The sequence below is a fragment of the Choloepus didactylus genome, chromosome 12, assembly GCF_015220235.1.
Source record: "Choloepus didactylus isolate mChoDid1 chromosome 12, mChoDid1.pri, whole genome shotgun sequence".
Classification (NCBI taxonomy): domain Eukaryota; kingdom Metazoa; phylum Chordata; class Mammalia; order Pilosa; family Megalonychidae; genus Choloepus; species Choloepus didactylus.
Window position 1 is genome coordinate 41,190,114 of NC_051318.1, and position 27,283 is coordinate 41,217,396.

The following is a 27,283-nucleotide window of genomic DNA, read 5'->3' on the forward strand; positions in this document are numbered from 1 at the left end:
GCTGACCATGTCACTGTTCTGTTTAAAATCCTTCAGTGACTCCCAGTTTTGTGTATGTATGTATGTGTGTGTGTGTATACACACACACACACACACACACACACTTATTTATTTATTTATTTATTGAGATTGTTCACAAACCATACAATTATTTAAAGATCCAAAGTGTACAATCAATTAATTGCCCATGGTACCATCATACAGCTGTGCATCCATCAACACAATTTTTTTTTCAATTTTTAGAACATTTTCATTACTCTAGAAAAGAAATAGAGACAAAAAAAGGAAATGCAGATCCTCCCATACCCCTAACCATGCCCCACTCCATTATTGATTCATAGTTTTGGTATAGTATATTTGTTACTGTTGATGGAATAATGTTAAAATACTACTAACTGTAGTATATAGTTTGCAATAGGTATATATTTTTTCCCTATATGCCCATCTATTATTAACTTCTAGTTATAGTGTCATACATTTGTTCTAGTTCATGAGAGAGATTTCTAATAGTTGTACAGTTAATCACGGACATTGTCCACCACAAGATACACTGTTTTATACATTCCCATCTTTTAACCTCCAGCTTTCCTTCTGGTGATATGCATGACTCTGATCTTACCCTTTCCACCACCTTCACGCACCATTCAGCACTGTTAGTTATTCTCACAACATGCTACCATCACCCCTGTCCATTTCCAAACATTTAAGTTCACCCTAGTTGAAAATTCTGCTCATAATAAGCAATGGCTCCCCATTCTTTAGCCTCATTCTATATCCTGGTAACTTATATTTTGGGTCTATGAGTTTACATATTATATTTAGTTCATATCAGTGAGATCCTGCAATATTTGCCTTTATGTGTCTGTCTTATTTCACTCAATATAATGCTGTCAGGGTTTCTTCATCAACCCATTTCTTTTAAGATGGTTGTGTTCACACACCATACATTCCATCCTAAGTAAACAATCGTTGGTTCCCTGTATAGTCATATATTTATGTATTCATCACCATTGCCACTCTCTATATAAGGAAATCTCCGTTTTTTCCAGAAAGAGGAAGAATCAAAGAAGGCAGAGAGGCAAAAGAAAAGAGAAAGAGAGAACAAACAAGCAAAAAACCTCACAAAACTTGATAGCTAGAAGGCGACAAAAGGAAAGATAGCATTAACCTAAAGTAGAATAAAGAGTCAGACAACATCACCAATGCCAGGAGTCCCATATCCTTCCCCTATTCCCCACCCCCCATATACATTTAGCTTTGTATATTGAGTGGCTCCCAGTTTTTAACAGAATAAAGTCCAGTATCCTAAATTAGCATATGAGGGCCTTCAGGATCCAGACCCTGCATCATCTCCCACTACTCTTTGCCTTTACCCTGACACTAGCAGCACCCAAAAGCTCATGGTTCCAGAACATGGCATCCTGCTCTCTGCCTTTGCTTGTGCTGCTGCTGCCTCCTTTGCCTGCCATGCACCTCCTAGCAAATTTTTAAAGACATGTTGTCTTTAAAAAAGATTAAAAAGGTAGGCTTTCCTCTCATGTTTTCCTCCTGTACGCTTTCTGTTGGAGAGTCTAGCCCCTCACTTGGCCTCTCACATCAGTCCTCAGCTGGGGTGGCACTTTTTTCAGAGATCCCCAGGTAATTGTACTTCCGTAGGCCACCAAGTAGGACCTGAACACATACACATCATGTGGAAATTCTCTACTGGCATACCAGTAGACATATCCACCTTTCCTCCTCCACAGAGCAGGAACTGTCTCTGAGTCCTCTCCTGAGCCATTAGTGGGTGCCCAGCAAGGTGCCTGGTACATGGTAGGAGACCAGGAACTGTGTGCTGACATGAACAGTTAACTGCTTCTGGCAGGTTGGAGACCACAGCTTATCTCAGGAATGGGAGAACACAGTTATGAAAACCTAAGATTCCACCTAAATTTCTTTCTTTTCCTTCCTGTGAGCTGTGTCTGTCACCAGTTCAGAACCCATGGACTCAGAAACTCTAGTGTTTCCTTTTAGCCCTACGAGCAGGGGATGGCAAACTGGCACCTATTTTTGTAAATAAAGTTTTATTGGAACACAGCCATGCCAATTCATTTGCATATTGTCTTCGGCTGTTCTCCCACTACCAGTAGTTGTGACAGAGTCTTCGGCTCATATTTACTATCTGGCCCTCTACAGAAAGAAGTTTGCTGACTCTGCATTCTATAGAGTATAAGATTAAAACAAGTGCAAATGTGTTGAAACATTTCATTGTATATATGTTTTAAATGTCAACCAAAACTTGACCAAATTGTTTGGTTTCATAGGTACCCATTAGAAAGGAAGCTTTCATTTTAAGTGGATTTCAATTATAGTTGCACATAAATTACTCTTATGTTACTATTTTGTAGGAAAGCAAGTGGACAGCTCGAGTTCAAGCCCTTCATCAAGAACACAAGAAAGAAAAGGGTCGGGTAAGAATACGAAACCAATGGCTTATAAGCAAGCGGGTCACATTTTAAAAGAATATTTTCTTTTCTTTATAATAAAGTTAATAAAATTTGTGGAGAAATTCATAACAAAAATTAAAATTATTTACATTTCCTACACCCAAAGATAACCACTGCTACTACTTTGATATAATTTCTTTCAGCCTTTTTTTTTTTTCTGTGCTATAAATTTTGCATTTCTTTAAGTATGGAAACCCATCCAAATAGTCTTACAAAGTTTGAACTATGCTTTATATCTATAACTTTATATACTTTTCACTTATTATTTTATTATAAGCATTTTCCTATGTTTTTAAATATCCTTTGAAATCATGGTTTTTAATGGCTATTTGAGGATCTTATGGATATATCATAAGTTATTTAATCTCTGGTTCATTGCTCAATACATATTTCTCTTCTTCACACATGGTTTTCACTGCTGGGAGGCCCTTCCACTTGCTCTTCACAGGGCTGGCTCCTTCCTCTCTGTATTCTGTTCTGCGTAGCAATTCACTGCAAATTTAGTGGCTTAAAATGACACACATTTATCATCTCACATTTTCACGAGTTAGGAGTCCAGGCACGTCTTGGCTGGTTCCCCTGCTCAGGACCTCACAACACTGCAGTTAAGGTTCCATTGAGCTGTGTTCTCATCTGGACCATGGGGTCTGCTTCCAAGCTCATTCAGGTTGTTGGTGATATTCATTTCCTTGAGGCTGTAGGATTGAGACCCTCAGCTCCTAGAGGCCACCCTCTCCTTAGGCAGTTTACAGCATGGCTGTTGGTTTCTTTAAGGCCAGCAGGAAAGCCTCTCTCCTGCTTCCAAGCTTTCCCTTCACAAAGGACCTGGGACTTCTTTTAGAGGGCTCTCCTGATTAGGACAGGCCAACCCAGGATAATCTCCCTTTGCATTAACTCAAAGCCAGCAAATTATGGAATCAAATTGCATATGCAAAGTCTCTCTATTTTACCATATGCTATTGATCTTGGAGGCTATCATAGAATTCTACCTGTGGTACCATACCCTTCTCTGGCCTCGCTTTACATGTCACCTGAGACTAGTCCGTCTAAGTAAGTAGTCCCCTCCTTTTGTTATTTTCATCACTTCCCCCGATCAGTTTTAATTAATTTCTGATCACTGTTTTAATTAATTTCCTTATTTGTTTACTTATTTATTGTCTGTCTCTCCAACCAGATCATTAGACCTATGAGGGAAAGGCTATCTCTATTTAGTTCTCCACTGTATTTCTAGCACCCACTAATGTACCTGAACTGGTTGGCACTCGTTAAATACTTGCTGAATGAATGTGGAAGATGGTTAGACATCTAACAGGAGATCATTCAACCTTGTCTTTATAGATGAGGAAATGCTAATTGTAGGGTTTGAAAAGTAGCATTAAAAGAGTTGCCTGTAGTTATCAGCATGCTCTGCTATAGGAAGGACACTACATCTAGGTTTTCTTATGGACCCCAGGGAGCTGTTACTTGTGCATTCATCATATAGTTAGGGAGGTAGTGTTCACCTCCCCACAGGTTTTATCTGCAGCCAAAGAGCAAGATCCTAGGAGCACTGAATGGTGGGTAGTTTTTCTGTACCATAAGCAGATCTGTTCTGCAAGAAGTGTTCTCTGTTGTCCCTCTGTGTTACAAAGATGCAAAAATGGACTAATATGGTTCTTGCGGTGGTGAGCTAGAGCCGTCCGTATCAGTTCACAGAACTGATCATGCATATTTCTTCCCAGTCAGTGCCTTTTTTTTTTCTTACAGAGCACCCTACTGGGTTCATGAAAGTGTTTAGAAATGAATTGGTATTTATAGTTACCATATAGTTAATCCTTCTAAGAATTTTATGATGTAGGTATTGCCGTTATATCCATTTTATAGCTAAGAAAATGGAAGCTTGAAAGATGCTATCTTGCCTAAGGTCACTGGTATTTGAATCGAGATCCTCTTAATTCCAGGGCCATGCTTGTAACTACCATGCTGTCTTGCTCAACTGTCATGGCTCAGACACTTACCCAGGTCCATTACATAGCAGCTGGGGAGGAGAGTAGGCAGAGACAACTTAGGGTAGTTGTTTTTTTGTAAGAACTATATCGTTCCTTTGAGATGCTCTAACCAGGGATGCATCTTCAGAATTACCTGAGAATCTTTTGCAAAATACACATGCCTATATAGATAACCCCTTTTAGGTTCTAATGAATTGGAATAGCTAGCAGTAAATACCTGAAACTATCAAACTACAACCCAGAACCCATGAATCTTGAAGACGATTGTATAAAAATGTAGCTTACGAGGGGTGACAGTGTGATTGCGAAAGCCATATGGACCATACTCCCCTTTGTCCAGTGTATGGATGAATGAGTAGAAAAATGGGGGCAAAAAAAAAAAGGCATCCAGTGCTCTTTTTTACTTTAATTGTTCTTTTTCACTTTAATTTTTATTCTTATTAATTTTGTGTGTGTCGTAATGAAAATGTTCAAAAATTAATTTTGGTGATGAATGCACAACTATATAATGGTACTGTGAACAATTGAATGTGTGCTTTGTATGATGCATGGTATGGGAATATATCTTTGAATTAAAAAAAAATACACATGCCTGGGCTCCACTCCCTGAGATTCCAATTCAGTAGATAAGTCTGGGTCATGTGTATTTGGAGAAAAAACAAAAACAAAAACAAAAAACCCCGGCAAACCCCCCCCCAAAAAAAAAAAACCCGGGCAATTTTGATTTGGATCCATGGTTTGAACCACTGGCTCCTAGATAGTTTAAATTTTAGAGTTACTACCGTGAGTTTTCAAAGCATCTTTGTGACATTGGTATTTAGGGACAAGTTCTTATTTCCTTATGTATAGGGTGTAATTTTTAATCCTTGCTTCTTTAAAGTTCTCGGTGCTCCAGCCAGTTGTGGGAATTACAGTGGTCTTAGGTTGGACTAAAATGAGTTGCCCAGTTTTGTGCTCTGCCACTGCAACTTGTGATAGAGAAAGAGGAGACAGACTGGTGGTGGTGGAGAGAGGGTGAGGCCTTTCCTAGTTATGTGTGAGGTGCCTCGCCCCACATATTTGGAGGATGGAAGTTTTTGAGTCACCGCTAGGCTATGCTACTCCCTCGTCTATTGGTTTTGCTTGTTCAGAAGCTGCTTACTTCTCCCTTCATTTCTTTTAAACCCTAACAGTGGGGCAGATTCAGTCAGTTGGTAATCTCTGTCTAAGACCTAACCATTAATTATTGCACATGATTGGTGCCTACTGTTCCTACAATGCACATATTGTGTTTCTCTGTTTAAGGCAAGTTGTGTTTGCCAACTCTTTTTATTGCTTTACCTAGATTCTTGTCAGTCCCTTTTTTTTTTTTTTAATAACCATTGGTAGAAGTTCAAAGGAAGTTACAGATAAACTATGGCATACCCTTTTGACCCAAGAGAAGACTCTTTGGAGTTTAGGAGGTTGTAGAATGATCATGTAATTAAGGGAAAGGAGAATGGGGTGATGCGGACACGTAGGGAGAGAAGCATAAAACTTGAAATGGTAGGAAGTCATAAAAATGGGTATAAGGTCCCAAGCTTTTTGAAATGATTTCTGGCAATCTCTTGCTTAGATTCTCCCAGTCCTCTTAGTGAACTCTCTGCTATACCTTTCTGGTCAGTTCTTAATTCCAGTATCAAAATTATGCCATCCCTCAGTTTCTTCTGTGTCCCATTCTTCTTGGGGACTGAATGACTTCGCATATTCTTGATCAGGTCCAGCCAGGATCCTGCACATCTTTACTGGCTTTTTTTTCTATTTTCTAGCCCAGAGTTTCCCAAATAATGCTTTTGGGGGCCTCTTCCAGAGGATGCTAATAAGTGTGCTTTGTAAAAAATGGTTCAGTGGCTAAATAAGATCAGAATGTTTCTTAGCACCATTAGCATATGAAAGGTCCCTTTTAGTCCTTGCTTAGAAAACCTTTTTAACTTGGTTTAACTAGTGTTTTTCCAGCGTCAGGATCACAGAGAACTTCATTTGGGCAGACCAGGAGATAGAGCATATATTGATTGAGAGCAAGGTCCTTGAAGCCAGACAGATGGAAGTTCCCATCTGGGTTCTGCCCCCTCTAGCCATCTGTATTTGGGCCAGTTGATTTATCTCTCTATTATGTGCTCATAATGTGTATCTATAAGGTTGTGGTGTGGGTTAAACACGACCAAGTGCTTAACTCAGTGTCTAGCACATGGTGAGTGTTGATTTAAGCAAACAAGTCAGGAAACACTGCTCTAGATGCTCCTGGCTATTCTCAGTTACTCCCTTCCCCTTGATTTGATCAGCCATCCCTGTCTTCTCATCCAGGCTTTAAGCTTGGAAATGTCCTCAGATCCACTTACCAAGATTTTCTTCACCTCTCTTTAAGGAACAACTGAAATGCCTCTAAGAATCTGTCTTAGTTTCCTAGTTGCTAAAACAAATACATACAATGGGGTGGCATAACAACAGGAATTTGTTGGCCCTCAGTTTCAGAGGCTTAGAAGGCTTGCTTCCTCCTGGAGTCAGTATCTTCTGGCTGGCCAGGAATCTTGGGAGTTCCTTGGCTTTTCCATCACATGGCAAATCACATGGTGGCGTCTTCTCCTTTCTCTTCTGGGTTCTGTGCTTCTGGCTGCTCTCAATGCTTCGGTGTCCCATTTCCCTCAGCCAAGGACTTCAGCTATATTGGATTAAGGCCCACCTCCATTCAGTTTGGGCACACCTCAACTAATAACATCTTCAAAGGTCCTATTTACAAATGGTCACACCCACAGGACCAGGGGTTGGGACCTGAACATGCCTTTTGTGGGGAATGATTCAGTCTCCAACAGAATTTTTCTCTAAATTGAAAACAGATTCTTTAATTCTTTTTGTCCAGTATATAGTCTTCCCTGGCATCCAGTCACTCTCTGTGATTCTTTGGATCGCTCTGTCTCTGCTTCTCTCCCTTTCTTTTGCTCCCATTGTCCGTTCCTTCCTCCTCCCGTTCTCCCTCCTTCCCTCCCTGCTAAGAGCCAGGGATTGTGTTCTTTGTCCCAGAGAATGCACACTAAAGCTATGGATGACGCAGGTGGATGTGCAAAGGACAGGTTTGGGAAGTTCAGTAGCAGAAGTCTGGGCACAGAGCTCCGGGGGTAGGGCATCAGAGCCAGGCTGTGGGAGAAGCCTTAGTCCTTGAGCATTGTTTATTCATGTGTTACTTCACGTAATGTGCTCAAGTTTGCTCAGGTGTCACATTATCAGTGTCATCTGTCTTGGGTCATGAGCTCCCTGGGAACAGAGATGAAGTGCCTCGTACAGTGAAGGGCTTGATACACAGAGATCAGACTTGTATTTAATGACTCAATGTGCATGGATCAGCAAAGAAGGCAAGTTTTCCATAAAAACTGCCGAATGAAGACATTTTACATGCAGTTTTCAGAGGAATGTGTTTCTTTAATTTCTTTCAGCTCCTTTCACATATAGAGAAACTTCGAACCTCAATGATAGATGATCTAAATGCAAGTAATGTTTTCTACAAGAAAAGAATAGAAGAGCTAGGCCAGAGACTCCAGGAACAGAATGAGGTGATTATTACTCAGAGGCAGCAGGTATGTCTAGCTATCTGTTGACACTGTGCTTCTTTAAAAAATGTAATTTAGTTAAGAACATGTGTTTTTATTTTAGAGCATTTGAAGTTGTGCAGGGTAAAGATGGAATATTTTTTTCCCTTGATAACTTATAAAAGTAAATACAGTAAAATGCATTTTTAAAAAGATACTTAAAACTACTATACAGCAGATACATTCAATTAGGATTCAGAATAAATTTGAAGATAGATAAAAATTTCTTTGGGTAATTACTTGGAGAAGCAGCTGAATCCAAACGCTGCTTTTATAAAACTTCTGCATTTGTGTCTTTAAAATTCATGTGTTCGGTGTCTTGGAAGATTTAGTGAAAAGCTTAACTTACTAACTCCAGTACCGGTCCAATATTCAATATGTCTATATCTAGTTTAAAATGTGTATTGCTAGAAGACTGTTTTTCTTTGCAGATTAAAGAGTTTACCAGTAAACCATTAAACAGTGTCAGTGAACCCAAAGGTAGGTGGATGGACATCCCCATGCTAGAGGCAAGTCGTGTCTCCCTAGTGTGTGTTGGGCATCAAGAAGAATGTGAGCCACACTGATTTGTGTCTGCTAAGGTGGCATTCCTCTTGTTATTTTAATTTGGGAGATCTGATACCACATCCCAGAAAGTCTGAAGAATTTTAAATATCTAAACTATCCTTTAATGGTTTCAGATATTTATATTCTTTTATCAGAATATGGCAATACACAAAATACAGGCTCAGTAATCGTTTACCTATTGATTTATACAGTCTGGAAACAGCCTGGGTTCAACTCCCATCTCCAGCACTTTGCTGCTTTGTGACTGGATCTCTGAAGTAGGGATAGTAAGAGTAACTACATCCTAGGGTTGTTATGAAGGTTAAATAAGATAACACATGTCAAGTGTACCTCATTAGTGTTAGCTCTTACTGTTGATATTAAACTCTTATTCTAAAGTACTTGAAAGCTTTCCATTTTATTCTCAGTTGTGGTAAGTTGGGGTTAAAAATTTGTTTTAAGCCTGGTGGTGGGTATATACTGACTATAGCAAGGAGAGCCCACTCATCTCTATATCATTTCAAGAGCTAGACTAGAAAGGAGGCTGGGATCTAGAAGTGCAAGTCTCATAATAAATCCTAAAAGCTTGCCTTATGCACAATCTTCTTCCAAATGGACCCAGTCTTGGTGAGTTCTGGCACATCCCAAGTTGTTAAAGAATCTTTGTTCATTTGAGGAACTCCCACCAAGGATTATCACTAGGGTTTGTGAGCTGGGTTTCCTGCCTTTTTTAGGGGTGATGAAGAGACACACTGAACTATACCTTTCATTCTTGTTGTGAGGTAAAGGTTGGGAAGGGCCAGGGTTCCCTTTAACTTCTTTTCAATAGTGAGACTTGAGATAATGGGGAAACCTGTGTAATTACACAGATATCATAAATATTTGACTGAAAGGAATTTTAGGAAAAATTTAGCTTTAAAAGGATTTATGTTAAACATCTGTATTCTATTGGGTGAGTTACCAGGTGTTGGTAAATTTCATTTATTGTTTTCTTTGGGCAGGGTACATTAAGATAAGGCCTGCCGAAAGTTAGTCCATAGCTTGTGATTTTTGTTATTAATTTGTTTTTTGTTATTTCAGGGAATCCTTTAGCCTGGCAAACTTTTGAACCTAAGACACCTGCCCCAGCTGTACCTGGTAAGTTTCTATAATATGCTCAGTATTTTAAAGATATCTTTAAAATGCTAAACCAAAACATAATTTTGGCTTATTTATTATTATAGAGACTTTTTTTTGAAAAACCAATATATTTAGAGATAATGTAATGATTTATTTTGTTTATTTTGAGTCCTGGTTTTGACCTCATTCTAAAACCCAGATTGTCACATGTTGCCATCGTCGAGATGCTCATTACTAAAGGCTTCAAACAGATGTTCTGTCTCCCAGAGCTGCTGGGATTCAGCAGTAAACCAAAAAACCATAATCTTTATATTTTAGAAACTGACACCTCTTTTTATGATAGATAAATAGTTTAAATATTTTTATTTCCATTCAAAAAAGGTGTAAGGGAGAGGAAAAACTGAGTGGAGAAAGTAAGGGAGCCGTGGTGATGGGCAAGAGTGGGCAGCTGCAGACAGGCTGCATGTACTGGGTCTGACACGGAGGAGGGGCCTGAACTGAGGGGTCACTGAGACATGACATTGTAAATATGGGCCCAGGAGTCACGGGAGGACTGTGTAGCGATGGAAGGACATTCATGAGCATGTTTGGGAATTTGGAACAATTGACTGGAAACTGTTAATGGTTTTAGCTGTTCAGTCTTCTCTGTTGCTTCCTGAGGCCTCCTGATGTTGCTCTGGAGGCTGAAAAGGTGTGGGGAGGGGAGGGGAGTTTAAGTGACAAGTGGGTAAGGGGAAAGTAGAAGCTGGGCTTGCCTCTTATGTAATAAAGAAACTATAAAGAAAAAAAAATTGCACTTTGGAGAAGGATGGTTAAAAGATACCAGATTATTTAAACAAACCACATAAGTTGATTAAACTCAAATATACAAGCAGAAAAAAAAAATACCAAAGCTATATTTGATTAGAGCAGAGATCTCCAAATGGGGTGTTCAGACCCCCCGGGGAGTATGCAGAATGATCTACTGAGATATGGGAAAGAAATTATTAGAATTCCTATTTATAAATTTATAAAAAATCTCATCCTTTTAATTTATTCAATTATTTTTTAATGTTTACAACGTGCATGATATTTGTACTATATAGTATATGTAAAATTTATTTAAAGGTGCACATATCGGAAGGATTACGTAAGAACTTATTGATGGGGCATTTGGTTAAAATACTTTGGATGCCACTGGACTGTAGAGAATTCACAGAAAAAAATCATCCCCATAGCTGCATATGTAGGGCCCTCTTCACAAGTGGAGCCTTTGGGCATGAGAACTAGACGAGAGGATACCTGACTCATTCCTGATCCTTCTCCTGGTATGGAAAAGTATCTAAAAAGCTAAGGTTCTAATGGGGTAGGAATTTCTTAATAGAAAACATATACTCTAAGGTTAAGATCAGAAAATCCAAATCATAAAATGAAAGACACCTTAGGGGATGTAAAATAAATAAATCAGATCCATACCAGCAGAAGGAAGGATTTCTAATGTCTAATGTAAGCTAAATGTATGTGGTCAGACCTGTTGACCCTGACAGTTTGTCTTCTTGGTGATTTAGACAACAGCTAGTCATTTCAGAACTTATGTACAACCTTCCACAATTAGATGATAATTTTTGTAGTTTAGAAAGAAGGCCTAGACATGATCAGTTTTAATAAGATGAGAGCTTTTGATTCTGTAATCAAAATAATATCATCTGGATCAGAGCTAAATAGTGAATATTCTGGGGTTTTGTTTTGTTTTGTTTTTTCCTGTAAAGAGCAGGATAGTGAATATTTTAGACTCTGTGGGCCATATGGTCTCTTTTGCAATTACTCAGCTGTTTTTTTTTTTTAATGCAATTTTATTGAGATATACTCATTCACCAAATAATCCATACAAAGTATACAATCAGGTGGCTCATAGTATCATCATATAGTTGTGCATTCATCACCACAATCAATTTTAGAACATTTTCATACTCCAAGAAAAAAAAAATTATAAAGAACATCCAAAACATCCCATATCCGTATCCCCCCACCCATTATTTATTTTTTTTTGTCTTTATTGTATTACTCATCTGCCCATACAGTGGATAAAGTGAGTGTCAGCCACAAAGTTTTCACAATCACATGGTCACATGATAAAAACTATATAGTTACACAGTCATCATTGAGAATCCAGTTTACTGGATTATAGTTCAACAGTTTCAGGTATTTCCTTCTAGCTATTCTAATACACTAGAAACTGAAAAGGAATAGCTATAGAATGCATAAGAATAACCTCCAGAATGACATCTTGACTCTACTTGAAATCTCTAGCCACTGAAACTTTATTTTGTTTCATTTCTTTTCCCTTTTTTGGTAAAGAAGGCATCCTGAATCCCACAACGCCAGGGTCAGGTTCATCCCTGGGAGTCATGTCCCATGTTGCCAGGGAGATTTACACCCCTGGGAATCATGTCCCACATGGGGGGAAGGCAGTGAGTTTACCTGCAGAATTGGCTTAGAGAGAGAGGCCATATCTGAGCAACAAAAGAGGTTCTCTGGGGGTGACTCTTAGCATAATTGTAAGCAGGCTTAGCTTTTCCTTTCCAGGAATAAGTTTCATAAGGGAGGCCCCAAGATCAAGGGCTTGACTTATTAAATTAAGAGTCCCTAATGCTTGCGAGAATATCAGGAATTCCTGAGGTGGGGAAGTTTAATATTTCCACATTTTCCCCCAGTCCCTCAAGGGGACTCTTCAGCTGGTGTTACTGCACAAAATCAGCCACAGACAAGATGTGAATGAATGAGTGTGGCAGTGTTCCAATAAAACTTTATTTAAAAAAACAGATGGTGGACTGGATTTGTCCCATGGGCTTAAGTTTGCCAAACCCAGATCTAGATTACACAATTGCACATGGGTATGGAGGCCGGATTTCTAGAATTGTTAGTAACTTATGCATAGTGAGGACTTGAACACTTTTACCAGTAGCCTTTGTAAAGACAAAAAATGTATGCCTGTGGAGGTAGCTGAGGTTTGTGGCCAGTATTACTATTAATAATTGTCAAAGAGGATACAACCCAAATATATTCCATCACCTAATGAGTGGATTAATAAAATGTGGTATACCCATATAATGGAATATTACGGAGCCATAAAAAGGAATGAAGTACTGATACATGCTACAACATTGATAGACCTTGAAAACATTATGCTAAGTGAAAGAAGCTAGACACAAAAGGTCACATATTGAATTCCATTCATATGAAATGTCCAGAATAGGCAAATCCATAGAGGCAGAAAGTAGATTTGTAGTTGCCAAGGACTGGGAAGAGGAAGGAATGAGGTGTGTTGGCTATGAGTACAAGGTTTTTTGGGGGGTGTGAAAATGTTCTAAAATTAGATAGCATTGGTAGTTGCACAACTCTGTGAAATACTAAAAGCCAGTGAATTGTACATTTTAAAAGGATGAATTGTATCTCAATAAAGCTGTTATAAAAATTGCTTTAGATTAGTTATATAATATCTTTATCATTTGAAACATTTGTCCCTTATGGTCTGTATATATCTCGACTAATCGGAAGAGTATCTGCTTATCACCATGTTCGGATGCTTTCACTTTAGTTATGGAACCCTGTGAGCTTTTTCCTTTTTATACTGTTTCAGTGAATGCTCCAGCACCACAGACTTTGGATGCTAAATCAGGTCTAACAATAGCACATGGTAAGTTTCAGCAACAGCCTCAGTGTTTTATATGCAGTTACCACCCTGAGTTAAATAACTTATTAACTGAAAGTGTTTCTGTGGGAGTAATTATGTAAAACAGAAAACATCTTACTAATTGCAAAACAATTAATAAAACTGCAATCATCATATGTGATATTATTGTAAACTGAACATGCATACCAAAGTCATAAAGTGAAAATATATATGTTGCCAGACTCTCAGTAGAGTTTTAACTTTGGATAGTACTTTTATTATTTACGATTTTTGGTGGAAAGTACTAAGTATTGGGTAAGAATGAGGGTGCCTTTCTACTAGACCAGCCAACCAGCACATGCCACAGGGCATATGTGATTGTTTTTATAACTTTCAATGTGGCAGCAGGTCACCTTTTTTAAACAAACAGTTTCAACAATTGGTTGGGAAAATCTAGAAAAAAACATGTGATAGAAATCAAAGGAAAAAATTAGGACCCACTGGATGAAATCACTGACAGGATTCAGTTCTTGGACAGAACAAGATTCAGTTCTTGGATCATGTTGTAAACATGATCCAAGAGATGAAGTGAATATTTGTAGCCACATTTTACTTTAATACAATTAAGGTGCTTACAGTTTTCATAGTATGCATTTTACCACCTTGTTTCCTGTGGTGTACTGTATATTACAAATGAATTAAGATGGGCAGGAGGAGCATCTTTTCCTGTCTTAACTACAGATGCTTCTGGAATCTAATGATCATTTCACCTTGTTTTTAGCCTTTTAATTAGATTTACTCTTGCCTCAATGAACATTGCTGTCTGTATTGATGACCTTTAGTGATTATTAATATTACTCACCAACTGACTCATGAAGTTGTTTATTGCACATTATATAAATTCTCCACATATTGGATCTTATTAGTTATAAGTATTTAGAGCATGCAGTTTTTTTCCTTTTGACCAGAACAGATAAAATGTACATTGGACGTACATAAATTTACTTTAATATTGAACATAACAGGAAATTATCTTTGGCAAGTATTTTCTATTCATATTTTATGACAGGTCTAAATCTTATCTGTTGTCTCCTTTTTAGGAGTTGATTTTTATAAGATGTTGCTGGCCACTTCTCTTTTGGACTTCAACACAGAATTTTTTTTTCTTTTTCTTTCTTTTTTTACTTTGGCATCACTAGCTTTCTCTCTGTACAAGGTTCATATTTTCTTGTTCTGAATATTTTGGTGCTCAATAAAGGCTACATATGGTAGGTATATTAAGCTGCCAGGAGTTAATTCAAACCTGTCAGTTCAAAAGCACTAGATTCAATTGTGGATCTTGTGCTGGTTGAATCAGGGCTACATGAATCAGTTATAGTTCCTTCCTGGAATCTGCAGGAATCAAAATGCTAGTTTTAAATGCCAGCCAGACCTGACAGGGGGCCTACAGCCCTTGGGTTGGGATCAAAGCTGATTTGTGAGCACCTCAGTGGGCCAGGGACTAGGAGGAGGCTTGGCTGGGACCCCTCACCCCAATCATGGAGCTTCCGGGGTGTCTAATATATTGCATAATACTAATTACCCCATTTGCCTCCACGCGCCATCCTTCCTTTTGTTTCATGTCAATGCTCAATGAGTTGTTTACTATGAAAAATGTATGATTACTCCCTGTTAGGTTGGGTTCCCTGGTAAATAGACACTGAGGTGGAGATTTACGGGATGGGAAGCTTACAGGGGAGGATCTTGGGAGAAGGCCTTAGGAGATCCTACTAGGAGCTTTAGAGCTGGGATGGGCATTTCAGAATTGTCCCTGATTGAGGAAGGGGGCAGCCATTGTAGCCTTGCATTAATAAGTTGCCAGATGTGGCTTGCCCCATGGAGGGGCAGGGCGTGTAGGCTGCTCCCTTCTCCTGAGGGCAGATCATGGAGAGAGACCAACACTGCCAGCTCCTCTGTCCTGAAGGAGGGTCTGGATAAAAATGGGAATGTTGACAGTCCCTACTTTTCACCTTTGCCACATGAGTTTAACAATATAGGCTGTAAGTTCTGATTTTAGGACAGTAGAGAGGATGAAATGTGGATTCTGGGGAAAATAAATGATCATGCTTGATTGTCATTCACTACCATACGTTTTTCTGGTAAAAACCTTAAAGAAATTCTCCGTGGTATTTTTACCGCTGGAGAACACAGTGCTGGTGGAGTTGTGACTAACTTGTGGTATTACAATGTCCAGAAAGAAAATTATACGTCATTGTTAAACAGATCCATACATCCTAAGCTATTAGGTCATATGACCAGATAATGCAAAATATTCATCTTCTTTTAATAGTGAGGATGCTAAATAATAATTTTTTCAGAGCCTGTGGGGACCTTTTAGATCCTGTCTAAAATATAAAGACCTCCTTCACTTTGGTCTTTAAATTGTGAGGGATTTATGTATGCCTGACTTTAATCATGTAGGTAGAACCAAGACCACAAAAACTAGATGTTAAAAATCAAAGCTGCTCTAAGCTTTTGAGTATGTCATAATTGGTTCTAAAAAGGGAATAAATGTTTTTAATAGAATTTATAATTAGTATATTTTGCTCTCAAAGTAAGTATTTTATGTTTTGAGAAACTGAAAGTTAACCCACACATCAGAGTAAGCATGCTATGTTGTCTAATACATGAGAAGCAGTGTATGCTGGGGTTCTGGAGTTACATGAATCTCAATGGGAAGAAAGACACCTCCCACCCTCTGAGTACCAGGGTAATGAGCAGTGTTGCAGAAACAGACTGGGGACTATCAGAAAAAGTCTCAGTTCTGCAGGTTAGACCCCCTAGAGGAGAGCGGGTCTGAGGCCTTGGGGGTGACTGTGCTTACATGCAATCACAAAGGGAAATGTGTGCATGCAGCTGATAGGAAAAATAGTTATTCAAGATTTACATCCTGCAGGCATTCAGGAGAGTTTTTAGTGAATTCTTCTCCCTTAGAGAATAATTTAAAATGCCAGTTGTAATTATGTCATTTCTCCAGCTGTGTCCTATGCCATTCCTTCCTTTTACTTCTCCCTGTCATGGACCCTTGGGCCAAATTAATCCAACAGATGGATAGTTATGTGCCTTTGTGCAAGTCCTAGGCCAGACATGGCGGAGATACTGAAATGAATCAGAAAAAAAGCCGACTGCTAAAGAACTTACAGTCTAATAGGGAGACCAGACACTCACAAAGTGGTGCGGAGTAAGGGCCATGGATAAAAGAAGTGGGCATTCAGGCAAGGGAGGGATTTTCTCCAATCAGGGAAAATCCGGGAAGGGTTGTTGGAGAAGTAGGATGTGAACCTGCTGGAATGTTATTCTAGACAAAATAGAAGCACAAGGTAGCAGGAAAGCACCAGATGTGAATTAGCAGTGTAGATGGATTTTTTTTGGCCAAGTATAGAGTATGCAAAAGAGATTTGAGGGAAATAGGGTTGGGACCATTCGTGGTAGCCACTGGGTGCCAGACTACAGCTGTTAGGGAACTTTCTTTCGGCAGTGTGTTTTGGATGTTCTAGAGGCTGGGCAATTGGAAGCTTAGCCTGACCAGAATGTATATATTGAATCAGAGCTGGGGAGACCAGCTGGCAGTGTTTGTAATAACAGTCTGTGAGAGTCTTGCCAAGGAATTGGGGTTGTGGCAATGAAGCTTTATTCAAGCTGCTGGCAGGTGAGGGAGTGAGCATAGCAGCTGTTCAGTGGAATTGGCAGAGGGCTGGGGAGCAAGGGAGGGAAGGATCGGGTGTGATGAGCTCAGATAGTGGATGGGCAGCTGTGCCATTTAGGGACGTCAGGAAGACAGTGAGGGCCAGTAGGGTGGCATTATAGCTTCGTGTCAGCAGCTTGGACTTTGGCAGCAGACAGTAGTCTAGAGTCATGGCTCACTCATGTAACCAGGTGCTTAGGTTCCCCTGCCTGTAAAATAGGTGTCATTGTGAAGCTCATTTGAAAGTAATTAAAAATGCATTTTCCCTGCAAAACCAATGTTGGATATGTTGATTAGGTTCCAGGTCAAGCTACAAGAGTCGATTTAACCTGTACATACTTAAAATAGAGTACCAGAAATACCCTTTAATAAATCAAAAATCCAACTGTCAAAGCAGGCAGGTATGAAATCTGAGATAATAAAGCAAAGCACGTAGGGCTGTGCCATAGTGAGCTCAGTAATTCTTGGCTGCCGTTATCCTTGCCCTTGGCCCAGTCTGGGGTCTGTGGTAGAATGAAATGACATCGCCTCTTGGGTGTGGGTGGAGACCAGGTGGGGCCTGTATTAATCTCCAAGCTGAAGATGAGTTAAACATGCACCGTGTAAACCAAACTTCCTGGTTGTATTCTCTACCTTGTCTTATGCCTGACTGTATCATTAAACTCTCAGCCAAAAGCTGACCTTCCCCATGAAGGAAATTTCCCTCTGTCAATAGGCTGGGGTTTGGTTTACTTCATGTTGCTGACAGGTTCCCTGATGTACACATAGTAACATTTCCCTGGGAAAAGCCCTTCCCCACGACCCCTGGGCCCTCATCTCCCCAGCTGTGGAGGCAGGACCTTCTCCCACAGCCTTTTCCTGGTGCTCTGCAGAAGCAGAACTAGGTCTTGAAAAGCGGTCTAGCAATATGGAGGTTAAAACAGGGGACATCCTAGTTCGTATATATGTTGCTAGATAGACTATAGTTAATAGTACAGTTACAATAGTTTAATTTTAATAATACTCTTTCATCAGTTGTAACAAAGGTACCACACTAATGAAACGTGTTAATAATGTAGGGGTGGCATGTGGAAACTGCATTTTCTGCATGATTTTTCTGTAAACCTACAGCTTCTCTAATTAAAAACAAATCACTAAAAAAAGAAAAAGAATGGGTCTTAGTCTTGCTGCTGACTCTGGCAGGTCAATTGTCACTGCCCTTTACAATCCTGGTCCTACCATTTGAGGAGGACTCTTGGAGGGCTGGGAACAAATAAGTGGAAATCCCAGAGCCTTATAGATTTGTTTTTCTATTGGAGTTGAAATTTTTTTTTTTTTTTTTTTAATATATAGCTAGCTGATCAAAATATTTTATAAGGTTAGGGATAAGTGATGAAAATCTTTTGCAGTTGTTCCCTAGTGTCTTTAAAGGGCCATATCAGGTGCTGAGTTGATGAGTGAGAAATTTTAAATTAATTGAAAAATATAATTTCCTCAGAGTGGAGCTAATGGAAAATACATAAGAAGAGTAGATAACCATGAGCAAGTGTCTAGCATTAACTGACTGCCTCCATATTTTTTTCAGTAAATTATTATTATTTAGGCATGATTAAAATAACATGGAATTATATCTTCATAATTGTTTGAAAGGAAAATAATTTTACTTTGCTGTTGTTCTGTTTGTATTATTCTTATTCTTCCTCATTAATAGAACAGGCATTCGCATCACACATACTGGAACCAATAGAAGAACTTTCAGAGGAAGAAAAAGGTAACAAAAGGCTTGGTCAGGATTTACATGTATAGATATTTATACATATTTATGCTAAGATCTAAGTCTTGAAAATACAAGCTGGTGGTTTTTATCATACTGTGTCAAAATTGGGGAAAAGGTTAGGTTTGGATTATATTTTCAATCTGTATATATTATTTTGTTATCTTATTCCCCTAATATTCTGGGTTTTTTTTCCTGCTTTACTGTATTATTATGCAAGCAGATGAATAAGAAACCTCCTGTGTCAGGGAACCTGAAAAAAAAATGTGAAGTCATTTTCTCAGTGGAGATATTTTTTGATCAGATGATAAGTTTATTCTTGTGTTGGGTACCAGTCAGATTATATGAAAATATTTGTATCACAGTAGTGATTTCTTATAACATGAATCTGTGAAATGGATGGGTAAAGTGCCCATTTAAAAATTATTTTTAATTGCAAGGAAAGCATAATGTCTAAACTTTGAATATAAAAATTCATGTGCAGAATATCTTTATAATGGAATTTGGAAGCTGTTACAAGTTTTGGGAGGTAATTAAAACTCTTACTCTAAAAATAGTCCTCTATCAATTTTTGAAGTTATTGAAAATGATTTTAAAAAAAATTATAAGGAGTATTTTCTAACACCAGCTTTATAGAGCTTTAAAACAATTTGAAATAGTTTATCATAATTTTCTCCTTATTAATAATAATGCTTTTCTGTGTAAGATCTTTAGAAGAAAGCAAACTGTTAATATTTATATGGGCTCTGATTTTGTAATTTTGCCAGGAAGAGAAGTGAAATTACACATTCTAATATGTGAACTTTTAATATTTGTTATAACTCCTGTGTTCTCTAGACTTTTTCCACTTAAAAAAATTTTTTTACAGGGTTGCAAATTTGAGAATTGACTAAATCAGGCATATTCATAATATCTACATGATATATATTTTCAAGTCTTGGTCTTGCTATATTAGTCATCAATGCTTTTTTGATATTTTTAATAGGATTTATTCATTTTGCTTCCATATAGTCTTGCAATTTGTCTTGACTTTCTTATTTTAGACAAACTATTTAATTTAGGATGTTGTATCTTCTTATCCAAGTAATTGTTAATCATTGGCACTAATTTTGGATAGTTTTTCAGTTGCTTCATTTCTTTCGCTTTTATTTCTTTGTAATTTCTGGTCCACTGTTTAAAAACCTGCTTCTTCCTGTAACAAGAGTGAGGATAAGATACATTAAATCATAATAAAGCCCTAAAAAGTAAAAACATAATAAAGCCCTAAAAAGCTTGTCGATACCAATTTAGGAGTATTTAGATGAGTGTAACTTTAAAGGGTGTTGTCAAGCTCTTAGGTAATGCTCTGCTTGATTTGTTATCAAAGAAAGAAGAATGAGCTGGGTGGGTCATTACCAGCAGACATACCGATGGCCAGGCAAGAGGACTGCAGCTAAATTGATTCCATAGACGTGATTTGTTTGAGCTATCCACTGTTAGCAAACCTTTTGTTATTGGTAATTTTGTAATTAAACTGGCTAACATTTAAAAATCAGACTATTTCACATGGATAGCTGAATTTCTCTCTTGTGTTGAAAAAACTGGAAGATCTGACAACACTACTTAATATTCAGCAAGGCTGAGAAACATTTACCCTCTTTAAAAGCAGCAGGGTGCTCCTTGAGTTGCCAGAACCACCGATCTCCACTTCACCCCACACTCTTTCGTTTTACTTCTGCCCACTTCCCTTCTTTGCTTACCTGCCTGGCCCTGTAGGCCTGTGGGTTCATGATACCTATAGTTTAAGAGAAATAGTGCTTGTTGTTAAGTGTTTTCAGCCACCTCTGTTGGCGTTACTAGAGACAAGATGAACAAATCCTATTTGAGTTTTGAATAATGGCATCATTTTACTCGAGAGTAGTATGCTTTCTTTCTTTTGCGTAAGTATAATTTATTAGTGTCCAAAACATAAAATCCCTCTTCCTTGAACAATCTGTGAAATGTGTCAGAAGGTTCATAGAAGGGGTGAGAGGTAGTCATGAAATGGGAGCCTGAGGTCTTCGAGTTCACACTCTTAGTTTAAAAACAAGTCACCTAGGGTTCCGGGATGCCTACTGGTTTGTCCATCATCACCCATTTTAGGCTCTTCCCCTTCAGTTTTGGGTTCCACCCACTGCATCATTCAGCCTGAGCTTCTGTTCGAGTTCTTCCACCCAGACAATGTAAGATGCGTTTGGGATCACTGACAGCAAATGCCGTCATTGGTGGTTGTCACATTTGGGGGACTGGGTTGGCAAAGAAAATAATCTTTGCCGGTCTTTGCGTTCAGGCACAGCTCAGGCAGGAGCTAGGAGAGTGCTGCTGGAAGGCGGAAATGCCCCAGGACCTATGTGCGGTATTACAGAAGCACAGACAGCACCCTTCCAGGGCCACCAGCCAAGTCAGCCCACAGACAGCAGATTAATTGCTATCAATAAATTCCTCAGCTTATGCTAACATTTTGCAGATAAATGCCTGGGAAGCTGAATTTTGGCAGTGATTTGCAAAAACACCGTGGCTCTTACTAAGAAATAACTCGTGAATATTTCTGCATCTTGTATTTTGACTGAGTTACTTAAAGTCATACTTGATGTTGCTGTTTTATGGGATATTAGAATGTGAGGGTCAGAAACGATCTTAGAGGCCATTTTATACTTTTGGAACTTAAAGCACAGGAAGTAAGCTCCTCATCTTGTTGTTGAGTTTAATTAGTGACATATCTGGAACTAAAGTCCAGATTTTCGGCTTTTCATATTTTAATACAAAGAACAAAGTAGTGAAGAAAGGAAGGTTAGGTAGGCCTTTGGGGAAGTCTTTTTACCTCTTCAGCTTTGGTGTCCTTGTATGAAAACAGAAGAATTTCATTACTAGATGATAGTTGAAGTTCCTTCCAACTTAGAAATTCTGCTTATTTTTTAATTACTTGCTCTGCATTATTTGCTTACCACAAAGCCATGTTGTGTGGCTTACAACTAACTCATGCATTGCCATCTGCTCAGCTATGTTTTAAAATTTTTAATTAGAGAAAATGTTGATCTCTAGAAAGTTTTGTCTTATCTATCTTAGTGAAAATATGTCCTGTACTAAAATCTTGAACTATGGTTGGTTTTCAAGTGATTAACTCCACCTTTACAAATAAACTTATTAATCATTGTTTTCTGTCTACTCGACATTCTTTCCATTGCTTCATGTGGCCAGCCTCATCCTTGTAAGATCGATTGTTCTTATAAAGGTTGGTTTAGTTATTAATAAATTGCTTTCCAAAGAAAGCTCCAAAATATAAAGTGAATTTGAGGACAAAGGACAATGGTTAATCTCCCATAATTTGGGGAGAACTTGGTCATCAAATGATTGTCATCAGGATTAAGGGCTTAAACATGAACCTGGACAAATAAGCAAAATAATTCAAGGACCGCTATCTAAAGTACAATTCTAAATTGTGGCCAAGCCAGTTTAGGCATCGCTTGAACCCTTTGATATGGCCTCATGTCCCAGTGGAGATACGGCCTGGAACCTCTCTAGGCTATGCTTCTGTGCAGTTTCTTTTTTATCTGAGATACTGGCTAAAAAATTGTCTTTGCACAATCAGGAAGAAGGGGTGCATCTATTTAAATTATGGCACTGTAACTTCCAGGCTTTCTCTTGGAACCTGTTTTTGTTTTTAGCCCTAGACAGTTGCAGCACTGAGAGCAAACTATAAGCCAAGACCAGCCAGATGGCCGTCATTGCAACAGAGCCCCCTAGGTTTTTATATATTATTAGTTCCCAGGACAAAAGAATTTTTTGTTGTTCTGGTTGTGGTTTCAGAATATTTGAAGCATTGGTGGGAACACAGCAGAACAAAGAGAATATAAAATTTAAGATTACTTACTACTTTTAATCATATATATCATAAACGTAAATTTTGGTTTAGCAAGCGGTTGTCGCAAAGTACAGAAAAGCATCTTCATTTATATTTAATATACAAATTGTAATTGACTATGCTCTCAGCAAAACTATTAATTTACAGAAACATTTTTTACTATTGTAATTACAGTGGTGTTTAGTAAACATCTTAAACAAAAAGCATATTGTTCAAGATTTTCTGAAAATTCTAGTGTTGTGGGTACCTAAAAAATCCCATCCATTGAGATAGATGAGTCAGTAAAATGATAGGGTGTCTCTCAGGGCAGCCTGATAGCTCCAGACGTAGGGAAGGGCATTTGGAGTGACCCCTTGTTGGGCGAGATGCCCCCATTCAGAGATTAGATTCCAAAATGACAGTTCAGGTATTGCCTTGTCTTCTGAATCTGGACATCGACTAAGGATCTGACCTGCCAAGCTCTGGGTCTCTTTGATCAAGCTTTTGGTTTCCTTTGACTTAAGGACTCAGTCCTTCACAGGTCATGAAATCACTTCCCTTCTCCAAATTCTCTTGAACTAGACATTTCATTGTGGGGAATATAAGAGGAAAGAAAAGTGAGGAAAATGTGGCCTTTTGTATTTTTATTTCTTTGTTTTTAATTATAAATTGTTTTAAACCAAATACACTTTTCCTAAACCTCCTTAAAGCTCTTTTTCATTTTTGTAAATGTTTTAAGAGGGATAATAATTTCTATATTTTGAAATTTTGTATGAACTTAGCTTCTTCTAAGTTTATTAAGTAAAAACTTTTAATTACTTAAAATAAATTGGACTGTTTCTTCAGAAAATGATACATAAGTACTAGCTGAACTTAAGGGAGGTGAATTTTTTAGGAAATAATTAAAAACATTTTTAGTGATAAAATATTAAACTTCTAAATGTTTTATTCATTATACTTTTATAAATACATGTATATCTTGCATTATTTATCTAGCTGTACTTCAGTTAAGTGATCAAGAAAGAGTCTTTAAAGACACTGAAGTTGAAAGCAGCCTTAAGATAGTTTTAGAAGCTACTATACTCAAGCATTATATATATTGTGCTCAATGGCTAAAATAACCCAAAACTTAAAAACATTATAAATGCTTAATTGCTATTTAAAAAGTGTTTACCATTATTTGTTTAGAGATTTAATGTATTTGTTTAATTCTTTTTTAATGCATTTTTCTTTATCTTATTTCAGTAAGGGAAAATGAACTCAAATTAAATAACAGCAAGGTACATTTAAGGAAAGCTTTGAAGAATAATCCCTCCCTCACTAAGGAAATAAGAACTGTCTTGGAACAGAGCTTGGTGGAGAAACTGGAAACCTTGGGAATTAATGCAGTAAGTTCATTCAGTTTTGTAGTATATGCTAATTTTGCTTTGTTTTCCAAATAAAAAGTGGTCAGAGAAGAGAAAAGGGCATATCAGTTCAGTCCATATTTGGAGACCAGAGGCTAATACAACATGATTTATTTATCAGACACTTCGGTGGCATTCACTGTGTGCCAAGCACTTTTCTTGGAGCTTTACAAATAACAACTCATTAAAATGTTGAAACAAATCTCTGAGATAAGTAACATTATTATCTCTGTATTACAGAGAGATTAAGTAACTTGTTTAGGATTACAATGCTAGTTGTGAAGGCACCAGTATTTGTATCTAGGCAAGTGGCAGTGCTGCTAACATTTTCTGATATTAACCCAAAACCATTGCCTATTACAAAGTTGGCACTTGATAATTACTTGCTGAATGAATGGATGAATGTATTGTATTTCATGTTGTTGCCAGATTGAATAATTTCAGTACATGTCACACAGAGACTCTTTTGCTTTTTATGTTTTCATTGACATACATAAAAGTCACAAATTTTAACTGAACAATTTGATGGATTTCTATACATACGTGCATGGTTTTATCTACATATATGCATGTGTACACCCATGCTTGCACATATTTATGGATGCATAGATATACACCTGCACGTGTGTGTGTACAGACACATGTAGGTGTGTGCATGTGTGTGTATGCATTCAATATGTGTGTATGCACAGGTACAGGTATGCACGTGTATATAGGTATGTGTACGGTGAATGTGTGTTTATAAAAATGTATATGTATACAGATATGTATATATTTATGTCTATAAATATGTATATATACATTCATGTTTCTATAGATGTATGTACATTGATGTATGAATATGTGTGTATATATGTGTTTAAATATGTATGTACATGTGTGTATGATCTGAAACCACCACACGTATCAGGATATTGAACATTTCCAGTTTCTTATAAGACTCTCTTTTGCCTTTTCCTAGACAGTGTCACCTCTTACTCCCCAAATAGAGGAAACAAATATTCTGACTTAATTTTGTTTATTCCTGTACCTTATCATACATTGGATAATATTTTGTATCTGACTTCTTTTGCTTATGATTGTGTCTGTAAGATTCATACCTGTTGTTTCATTTAATGGTAGTTTGTTCTTTCTTTTGTGGTATAGTATTTCATTGTATGGGTATACTACATATCTATTATTCAGTTGTTAAACATTTGGATTTCCAATCTGGGACTCTTTTGTCTGTTACATTCTTGTTTGTATCTTTTGGTGGACACAGGCACTCCTTTCATTAGATGAATATCTATTTCTAGGAATGAAATTGCTGGGTCAAAGGATGGGCATGTGTTTAGTTTTAATAGGTACTGCCAGATAGTTTTCCAAAGGGTTTGTACCAATTTACACTATCCTTATCAGTGTGTGAGGGTTCCAGTTGCTCCACATCTTTCACCAACTCTTAGTATTGTCAGTCTTTTCAATTTCCATATAAACTCTTTTTAGGTGGGTTTTGACCACTTTCAAGGCAGTGGGAATCAGAGATATTCGTGGAATGTCCATAGTTCCTATCAGAATTGTTTCTTGAAGCTGTAGTTTCATATAGCTCAAGTATCCAAGTGGAATCCCTGTGTCCTTTCTGGCTAACAAAGAAGTAATATTGCTCAGAAAGTACTTTTTCTCATGTAAGCAAGATCTGCAGTCTAATTACTAGTGCTCTGCTCACCTTCTGCCACATTGTTTCTTTTCAGCCAAAGAGCACCTCCCACTAAAAGTGATTCCAGAGGGTCCTTTCATTCCACTGACTGCCTGTTATTAAACTTAGTATCACTGCACTCTTGTTTGGGGCATCCTTATCCAAAAAAATAACATACTTGAGTAACTCATATACCATAGAAACGTAACAATTAATTTGTCCCTCCTTTTTCATTTCCAGTTTGTACAGTCTCCATCCTCATTTAAAGCTTTCAGTGCTTCACAGCAGTGTTTTTCATATTTCCTTCACTCATTAATGAATGATTTACTCTGGGCTATTTGTTAGGGTTACAGTGGTGTACAAATAAGGCAAGGTCCCTGCCTTCTTGGAGCTTACAGTCTTGTGGGGGGGACAAACATATTCAAAAATATTTTGTTTTGAATTTTTTATTTGAAAAGCAAACAAAATTATAATCACTCAGAATTCTACTACTTTAAAAAACTGACATAAAGGAGAAGTAAAACTTCTCTCCATTCCCACCCTGCAGAACGGGAACACCATTAATAGTTTTTTACTTTTCCTTCCTGACTTTTCTATTGCTTATACTGACCTATCTCTGTGTGCAACTATGTCGCTATATTCATATCTCCATCTTCCTGTCTATCTAATATCTACCCACCTACCTTACCTGCCAACCCTGTGTATATACCTGCATACACATCCATATCAAACCTTTTTTAAAAAAATAAAAATTTTGTCATGCATATACATACATAGGACTGCAACTTGCATACTTCAATTGATGTAGACTTGGATATTGAAGATATTGTGGACTTCTAAAAAGTGGGTACATACAGCACTATGCCATTCTTTCTAATAGCAATACTGTATTCTGTAACTGTTAAATACCATAATCATTCAGACATTCCCCTAAAGGTGGGCTTTTAAAATTTTAATTGTTTCCAGGTTGGGCCTACTAAAAACAATGTTATAGTTCATATTCTTAACATATGTTCTTATGTACTTATGCTATGATTTCTAAGATTTCTTAAAGGTGGTTTGCAAGGTCAGAGGATATGAGCATTTTACATTTTAAAAGGAACTGACAAATACCCTGTAACCCCAAAGGTTGTACCAGTTTTCACTCTCACCAACAGATTATGAATTTGCCCATTTCCCCAACTCATGCCAGCACTGGATACTATCACACTGGTTTTTTGTTTTGTGTGTATGTGTGTGTGTGTATTTTGGTCAAATTGATAAATAAAAAATGATAAATGTGCGTTTCTTTCACTTTGAGTGAGGCTCAGCCTTATTCCATATATTCAGTTCACCTCTTGCATTTTTCCTTCTGGGAATTAACTTTCTCAGTTGTCTTGTATTATTTGTTGTATTGATTTGTGGGAAAAATTTGCATATTAGGGATATTAACCTTTTCTTGTGTAATCAACATTTTTTCTTTTACTTGTCTATTCTCTT

At 37.7% G+C, this 27,283-nt stretch overlaps 1 protein-coding gene across 1 annotated transcript in view; it reads left to right on the top strand.

Annotated features, from left to right (window-relative positions):
* Positions 1-27,283, top strand: part of DZIP1 (DAZ interacting zinc finger protein 1) — a 70,941-nt gene that overhangs the window by 29,995 nt on the left and 13,663 nt on the right. Inside the window, exons 10-16 of the mRNA XM_037800224.1 lie at positions 2,388-2,450; positions 7,921-8,061; positions 8,505-8,553; positions 9,700-9,756; positions 13,358-13,414; positions 18,805-18,864; positions 23,972-24,114. Of these exons, the coding sequence (XP_037656152.1) occupies positions 2,388-2,450; positions 7,921-8,061; positions 8,505-8,553; positions 9,700-9,756; positions 13,358-13,414; positions 18,805-18,864; positions 23,972-24,114 (570 nt within the window). The remainder of the gene's footprint in view (positions 1-2,387; positions 2,451-7,920; positions 8,062-8,504; positions 8,554-9,699; positions 9,757-13,357; positions 13,415-18,804; positions 18,865-23,971; positions 24,115-27,283) is intronic.